Source organism: Tachysurus fulvidraco, chromosome 20, assembly GCF_022655615.1.
Source record: "Tachysurus fulvidraco isolate hzauxx_2018 chromosome 20, HZAU_PFXX_2.0, whole genome shotgun sequence".
Lineage (NCBI taxonomy): Eukaryota > Metazoa > Chordata > Actinopteri > Siluriformes > Bagridae > Tachysurus > Tachysurus fulvidraco.
The window spans coordinates 6724055-6733173 of NC_062537.1; the positions used below are offsets into that span (position 1 = coordinate 6724055).

Sequence of the window (9119 nt, forward strand, 5' to 3'; positions counted from 1 at the left end):
AAGATTGCCCTGTATTTGGCTCCATCCATATTCCCATCAACTCTGACCAGCTTTCCTGTCCCTGCTGAAGAAAAGCATCCGCACAACATGATGCTACCACCACCATGTTTCACAGTGAGGATGGTGTGTTCAGGGTGATGTGCAGTGTTAGGTTTCCGCCACATATAACGTTTTAAATTTTGGCCAAAATGTTTTGGTCACATCTGACCAGAGCTCATCTGACCCATCTTCCACCTGCTTGCTGTGTCCCCCACATGGTTTGTCGCAAACTGCAAACGGGATTTCTTATAGCTTTCTTTCAACAATGGCTTTCTTCTTGCCACTCTTCCAGATTTGTGGTGTGCACGACTAGTAGTTGTCCACAGGACACGGCCTGTCAGTTTAGGTGAACGGCCATGTCTTGGTAGGCTTGCAGTTGTGCCATACTCTTTCCATTTCCGGATGATGGATTGTAAGTGCTCCATGAGATGTTCAAGGCTTGGGATATTAATTTATAACCTAACCCTGCTTTAAACTTCTCCACAACTTTATCCCTGACCTGTCAGGGGTGTTCTTTGGTCTTCATTATGCTGTTTGTTCACTAATGTTATCTAGCACACTTCTGAGGGCTTCACAGAACCACTGTATTTATACTGAGATTAAATTACACACAGGTATATTTATTTGTAAAAAAAAAAAAATGTGGACACCATTTATAATTTTCATTCCACTTCACAATTATGTGCCACTTTCTTTCGGTCTATTCCATAAAATCCCAATAAAATACATTTTTCTTTGTGGTTGTAACATGTCAAAATGTGGAAAAGTTCAGTGAGTATAAATATTTTGCAAGGCACTGTAAAACATGACCAGATGTGTTGTTATAGACAATCAGTGATGTGGTATTGTGTGATATCTAGTGTAAAGCACAGGCCCCAACTGCTGAAGGACTTTGATGTTCTCTGTAACATTATCTACACAGATGGATCTGCAAGGTTAAACTGATAAGGAGTGTGATGTTCTTTAATTTATGAAATGTATTTGTTAGCAAATTACAGTGGTGCAAGAACAACAAATGCTTCTGGACATTAAATTCAAACGTGTGTCCAGAATGTTTACTTTTGGAAGCAGAAAAACTGATTTGGACTGTTAGTGACGCCACGCGCTAATAAACGTTATTACTATGGCAACTAGTAGTAGTAGAAGAAGAAGAAGAAGAAGAAGGGACGCCTGAGATTGAAAAATAAAAAACGCACTGGAGGCGTCACAGTTGTTTCCATTTCCGACCATCGAACGTGCCGAGGTGGCAAACTACGTCAAATTGAACTCGTCAATACAACAATCAGTGCTGCTATGCTATGGTGTTGTATTTACTACAAGATTATTGTATCATCTACACCACTTTCCATTATTTTCTAAAACAGTCATTCCAGAGCTATATAATAAATTGTAGTAACGTCATTTACCAGCTCTGCACGATCTCAAAGTGGATAAAGACATGTTTATTTGTTCCGGAGAGCACAGTTGAGAAGACCAGCCCGAGTTGCAGTGCCTCTTGGTGGCTTTTACCAGCTGTAGTCGGGAAATTACAAGTTGAAACTTCACCTCGAACGCAGCACTGCAAGTTGCACCTTCGCCTCGAAAACAGAAAGATATATAGGCTAAGATACATTTCATTGTAAATACACAGGCAGGACTTAAGATTATCTGTGTTTTGATTTTTTTATTATATTGTTATTTATTTATTTTTGTATTCGCTGCAAATGGTCAAAATGAGCCTGTCGTTAAGGTAAAACTAGTTTCCTAGCTAGCTAAAGCAGCAGCGCTGTAGCTCGTCACTCATTCATTTATTTAGCCAGATAGCATACTTATAGATAAAAGTGTTCAATTGTCTTATAGATATCTGTTGTAAGCTTAAAGGCTATTTTCTTTGCTCTTAATGATATTATATTAAACTGAAAAGGAAGGCTAAATACAGACAGATGCTAATAAGACCAAAAAACTTTAATATCAAACAAATGTCTTGGTGAAAAAATGAATATTAAGTTTGTTCGCTGACTTTAGGGCGGATGTGTCTGCTGACAAGAATAAAAAAAAGAGGAGAGAACTAACCGATGAACAGAAAGATGAGATTAAAGAAGCATTTGAACTCTTTGACACCGACAAGGATAAGGAACTAGACTATCATGAACTAAAGGTAATAATTTCAAGCTTTTATTACAAACTTAATCGAACAGATTAATGTGCACTAGTAATTACGTGTGAATGTTGAGTGGGGGGAAACAAGCATCATTTTGTGTGTGTGTGTGTGTGTGTGTGTGTGTGTGATCTGCCTCAGGTATTGTTTGTACGTTCTGTGTTTTGCTTCCTCAGACCTGGATCTTTTGGAACTTGCTTGTCAGCTCTTATTATGTGTTATAAAACAATTTATTCATTGTATTTACTACAAGATTATTGTATCATCTACACCACTTTCCATTATTTTCTAAAACAGTCATTCCAGAGCTATATAATAAAGAAAGCAAATATAGAACTATTATGGTAATTTAGTCTCTCACTTACTCTCTCTCACTCACTCACACACAAACACACACTCGCTGTCTCTCGCTCGAATTCTCACATATGTACTGGCTGACTTGCTGTGTTTGACATTGTGTAGGTGGCCATGAGAGCACTTGGATTTGAGGTGAAGAAAGTTGATGTTATGGCTATCTTAAAAGACTTCGACCGAGGAGGCAGTGGAAAAATAACTTATGACATTTTCAAAGAAGTTGGTAGGTGACTCTAAAATTTCATTTGGGCTTATGTAGATTTCCTCTTTAAATATATTTGTTTTTTTTTTTGATGGAAATTTGAAAATGGTTATAGATACGGCAGCAACTACTTAAAAAATATTTATTTATGGAATTTCAGTCAAACAATTTACATTGCTTTTAAAAACAATAGACATGTAGTGCCATAACATGTAAAACTTAACTTTCTTTCTTTTTTCTTTCATTCGTTCTTCATTTGATGAAAGTGTTTGGAGCTGCTTCATCTTATTTCAATGCACCTTTATTTCACATAAATCTCTTTATGACAAGTGTAAAGCAGAACCTAAAAACCTAATTAATTAAGACTTACAGCATACTTCCAGACTTACTGCTCTATTAAGACTTGGACATGGCATTTATACTTGCCATAAAGAGATTTATGATTCAGAGGTTTAAACATATCAGAATGCACAAAACATTAAACCAGCAGGTAGATGAGCTACAACTGCAAAAGACCACATCAGGGTCCATTCCTGATAACCAAGCATGAATGGTCGCTTAAATTAAGAAAGTTGAAACAGTCAAAGGTTGCATTAATTCTGAAGGTCATTCATCATTTTGATGAACGCAAAAATAATTCAATGATAGAAATAATTACAAACTGAATGAGAGAACTTGTACATCTCTCCACTGCTATTCAACACAGAAAACATGCACGTTTAGTTTATAGAAATTTCTATTTTATTAGGCTAAAAGTTAATCCTGACTTCACTTTTGCAGACAACTTTGACCTGACAGACTAAAAGCTAATGCTTGTTAACACTTTCAGCATTTATCATGTGTATAAAATGCATTACATGTTTGTCACAAGCATAGAGGGATACAGAAAGAGATAAGTAACGCCTTCAGGACATGTGACAAAATGAATTGTTTTTGTCTTATCAAATTTACAAATAATCCTTTACAATCAAACTAAGGTTGACAGCAGTGATATAAATATTTTACTTATTACTTAAACTGTCAGATTATTTGGATGTGTATATTTTCTCTTGTGAGAAGTTTAGTGACTCTTTCACTTCTCTAGTGACTGACAGGATTTTGGATCGGGACCCAAAAGAAGAAGTTCTGAAGGCATTTAAACTGTTTGATGATGATGACTCTGGAAAGATCAGCCTGAAAAACCTGCGGCGTGTGGCCAGAGAGCTAGGAGAAGACATGAGTGATGAAGAGCTGAGGGCTATGATTGATGAGTTTGACACTGATGGAGATGGAGAGAGTAAGTACATGAGATGGATGACCAATTTTATATTTCTTAGGAGAAAACAAATCCTGTTTGTGGCTTTCCATGCATTTTTACCAAGAATGTTGGGCTGTAGTTCCTCTTTAAGCTGTATTCTGACAGGCTAGCTGTATATGTGTGTTCACTATCACTCACTTTCCAAAATTGTTTGATTAATAAGAAATAATTATGTTGCAACAGGATGTACCTATCTCTTCCTGAGGGTTCTTTTCGACCCCTGCCTTGTTTGGTATAGACCTATTGAGCATTACACTTTAACCATTAACATCTAGATTTTAGTTAGTTACACCTTTAGTTAGATATGTTTTGACATATGAATGTCTCACCCATACTCAAATTGATGGCAGCCAACAAAACCCTTGTCTGAGGTGAGAGACCAGGGTTAATTTTGTTACTTGTCAAAACACAGTTTTATGATGGTCTGCCATAAAATGACGTGTTTTTCACTGTTAAAGTTTTTTCAAGTCTAGAAGCTTTAATTATCATTTCAACTATATATAATTGACGCAGTACACAGTTCCCAAGGACCATGGTGCAACAAAAAAATAAAGAATAAAAAAAACATAAAGCTACATAAAACAAGGCAAACAGCTACACTACAGCTAAGGACTTCAGCCACATAAAGCGCAACATATACAACCTAGTGCAACAGTGTGTGACAAGAACAGTGCAAACAGACAATACAAGACAAATACAAAGAATAGCACTGACCAGTGTGTATACTGTATTATAAAGTGCAGTGTGCCACAATTGTAAACATATACAAACTTATGTAGTAGCAGCAGTTAAATCAGGTATTGAAATGTGTTGTACAAAACAGCAGTGTAGTGTGAAAAAGTGTGAGTGAGTGTAGTGTGAGTGATTTGTACAGTCCAGAGTAGTTCACACAGTTGGGTGTGAGTGTGTGTTTGGTATATTTATGTTGGCTTTGTAGAAGCCAACATTCTGTTTTCCTATTTAAGCTTAGACAAAAGTTTATAAAAATTTAATGCGGCCTACAGCTTTCAAGCCACATGCACCAAATTCGGATATGTTGTAGACCCTGGTCTGACGTTTGTTGCTATTACTTTTCTAAGTGATCCGAGTACCGGTACTTCCGGTACTGGGTCTCAAATTGGCCTTTTTTCCCGTAGACTCCCATTATAAACTTTGGAGATTTATAACTCGGCAAGCTTTCGAACTAACTACACCAAACTCGGCCGGCTCCTTAAGCGTGATGCTCTGAACAAAGGTTTACATTGGTGTACCGACTGGCCTTTTGGTTGTGCCACAGCCTCGCCCCCAATATATGCAAAATCAAAAACAACACGGACATGTGACATATCAAAACACTCAGAACAACGAGGGGAACTTCCTCACGTGTATTCAGATGACATCACATGACGTCACGTGATAATAAAAAATTTTGCACAACACGAACATGTGACATATCAAAACACAGCCCAATGAGGGGAACTTCCTCAGGAGTATTCGGATGACATCACATGCTCGTCTCCACTTGCCTCCAAATGTTTTGGCACCCAATCTTTCTGTCTACTTGCCTTCAAAGGTACCACTCACCTCCAAAAAGCACCGGCCTTTGCAAATACTTGCATCATCAAAGCCAACATCAAAGTTTGTCGCGACAAACTTTACAAATCTAGTTTTATATTTGGGAACATACTGTGGTAGCCAGTACTACAGATCTACAGTACAGATCTAGTCTACAGAGCTACAGATGTTACAACAGTTACAACAGGTCACCACAGAGAACATGTTTAGACATGTTTCTTTTTCTGTAAATAGAATAAATAAAGAATAAAGAACATTAATCTATATTCTATATATTTTTTTAAGTTCTAACTCTTGCTTGAGCAACATACCTCTATGAGAACCAATATGAAATGACTATCAGTACACTCACTCACTCATTTTCTACCGCTTATCCGAACTACTCGGGTCATGGGGAGCCTGTGCCTATCTAAGGCGTCATCGGGCATCAAGGCAGGATACACCCTGGATGGAGTGCCAACCCATCACAGGGCACACACACTAATTCACTCATGCAATCACACACTACGGACAATTTTCCAGAGATGCCAATCAACCTATCGTGCATGTCTTTGGTCCGGGGAGGAAACCGGAGTACCTGGAGGAAACCCCCGAGGCACAGGGAGAACATGCAAACTCCGCACACACAAGGTGGAGGCGGGAATTGAACCCAAACCCTGGGTCGAACCCCCACCCCCCCACTACAAAAACCATCAAATTATTGACCTAGTAATTTGGTATGTTTTAAAGAAGTTGAAGTGAATTACTAAATAAAGTAAAATCCTGTTGCAAACCTGAAGCCAGTAGTCTAGGTGTAAAAACAGTCGCAATTATTTTACTCTGAAGTATTTTCAGCTGATGTAGTAGTGATACAAGAATTCATTATTATTAATTGTTATCAAGCATTATTACTCCTAGCCACCATCTCTCCCATTTTCCAAATTATTTGTTTATTGTTCTTGTACTTTGTATCTAATTTTTCTTCCTAATGTTTTTTTTTCTTTCAGTTAGTCAAGAGGAGTTTGTTTCAATTATGACCAGAGACTCCTGAGTTTACAGCATGGTCAAGTCTTACCAAATATCCTGTAGCATATGGACAACAGCCATGATATGGCTTTATGTTTAGAAAAGATACAATTACAAATATAATCACTAGTGTGTACACCATGTAAAGATTCATTTGACTGCTTCAGTGAGGTACTAGATTACTCTTTCACAAGACATTAATATTGTTATACTAAATGTTCCAAATGTTGAATATAGTTAAGCATTGTATTGTGATATGACTACTACTGACTGTCCATTAATTAGTCATTTACCATGAAAAATAACTTAGTGATTTATTCTGTATAAAATGATTATTTCTGTAGTTTGGTGCATTACTGTTAAAGTTAAATAACTCTCATGCATGTACATATTTTATATGCTTATAAACCAGATGTTGTATGCAGTTCTACAGAGTTCTTTATGTTCAAACTTTACGTACTCCAACACACATATAAATGTTGTATGTTCAATAGGTAGATGTAAAACTGTGTGGCAGCAATGCAATTCACACTATTCCTCTTAGTAAGTTGTGATCAAACGCTAAATATTGATAAATCAGAATTTCAGTTTTCATTTCCTTTCAGTTAGATGCTAAACAAATTGGAACGTGGCACCTTTTTAAACATACATTTTTGTGATGTATGAAAAATGTGAAAAAATATAGATTGGATATTATTGGCAGGTGTTACATATTTTTTCATATTGTTCACAATGTTTTATACTGGCCAAGTAAATAACCAAACCTTTACGCAAATGAGCAAGCATTTCACCTCCTTAAGAAGAAACCAAGGGAGAAACCTTTGATTACAAAGAAGTTGTAATATATTCCTAGAAAAATACTACTTAATCAGCAAATATTAATATTATTATTATTGAGCTTGACATTTGTAGTGTGAGTGTGTCTGTGTGTCCTAGCCAGCAACAAAGGACCTTCTTATTGACTGTACTTGTTCTAAAGTTGTTGCCTTGGTTTCAGGTTTATTTGTTTGTTTTATTTAATTGATTGATAGTTGTTGTTTTTTTATTTATCTTTAGAATGTGTCCATTAGAAAAAGAATAAATAATAAGTACATCAGTATTTGAGAAAAGAATGTTCTTGTACATGTAACATGTAGTGGATATGTAGTGTTTGATAGCAATGGGTATGAAAGATCTCCTGTATCAACCTTGGTTACACCATGTCTGGATCACTCAAAGTTGTCTGCAAAAGCTCTGCCGCATGATTCGATATTCATACTTATCCAGATTGTTGTCCAGCTTTCTTTATCGTTTATTTAGTCTGTCAGCATCTCCTGCTGCCACAGCAGCTGCAACATACTGCTATATAAACGATGGCACAAACTGACTAGCAGAACATGCATAGCATCCTGATACTTCAGAACACAGAAGGAGCTAATATTCCTTAAAAAAAAACAGAGTGCTCTGCATCAGTGCTCTGCATTTTTAACATTGACTTGGAGTAGACAACATTGACAGCTGGATACACTGTGTTGAATGGCTCATTAATTAATTTAATTCAATTCAATTTATTTGTATAGTGATTTTAACAATTCACATTGTCTCAAAGCAGCTTTACATAAGCATAGAAACAGAAGAAAAATAAAAGTTTAAAAATAAGTTAATATGTATCTAACAATTATTCCTATTGAGCAAGGAGGAGGTGGCGAGGAAGAAACCTTGACAGGAACCTATATACTGTATAGATCTCCATTTTTTCATGTTTTTTCTTTCTTAAGTGAAAGTGACATATGGCCTGAGACTTGAACCCACAACCTTAGGGTTACAAGTCAGACTCTCTAACCATTAGGCCACGACTTCCCCCAAGATCTTGTGCTCTTTTTTCTCCATATATTATAGTTCTTTCTTGTTATTTTTAATTTTATTTTTAATTGTGCAACTCAGTGAAAGTGTTCCACTGACACAAACAGTGAAGTTGTTTTTAAGTTGAAAGAACAATATTAACTGTTATATGAACCAACAATGCATTTTTTGCACATTCCTTTGATCACACAGATAAAGCAAGTTCGCTGTTTTGTCCAAGTTTCTTGAAAACTGTGTAACATAAATTAGAGCACATAAAAAACATGCTACATAAATAAAATAAAATCCATGTCTAAATGACAGAATCTTTAATATCTTGAGGTAAATTTCTGCTTGCTGTTCACATATAATGAGCCAATAAATAATTAGTCTGTGTAGTTTTTTAATTCTAGTCTATGGACCACAATACTATTTGATGACAACAGTAAAAAGGTAATGGTCAATTTTATAAACATAGCATTTCAAAAACATACACAACAGTGATACAGATTAGTATAATATTTCTGTAAAAAAATTACAAAACTCTGCGAGTGTTTGGTTCTTCAGTATGACAGTACGCTGACTTTTATTTAGAATAAAGACTTTGATGAGTGAGTTTGACCACACATTAAATATAAAAAAAAGCAACAAAAGAACATAAAACCTTTTAGCACCGTGTAAGGATGGTAAAAAAAAATGTGAAAGAGAGA

General features: G+C 36.0%; 1 protein-coding gene across 3 annotated transcripts; it reads left to right on the forward strand.

Annotated features, from left to right (window-relative positions):
- The first annotated feature begins 965 nt into the window (after positions 1-965).
- cetn3 (centrin 3) lies at positions 966-7687 on the forward strand. 3 transcript variants are annotated; one of them, XM_027139718.2, is made up of 6 exons: positions 1009-1340; positions 1449-1657; positions 2044-2176; positions 2639-2753; positions 3817-4008; positions 6570-7687. In XM_027139718.2, exons 1-6 carry the CDS (start codon positions 1338-1340, stop codon positions 6611-6613), a joined length of 696 nt encoding a protein of 231 aa, XP_026995519.1. In that variant the 5' UTR covers positions 1009-1337; the 3' UTR covers positions 6614-7687. The 3 variants fall into 3 exon arrangements, with proteins under 3 accessions (XP_026995517.1, XP_026995519.1, XP_026995520.1); XM_027139716.2 differs by having other exon boundaries at positions 966-1657; XM_027139719.2 differs by lacking the exon at positions 1009-1340 and having other exon boundaries at positions 1589-1768.
- The last annotated feature ends 1432 nt before the right edge of the window (positions 7688-9119 follow it).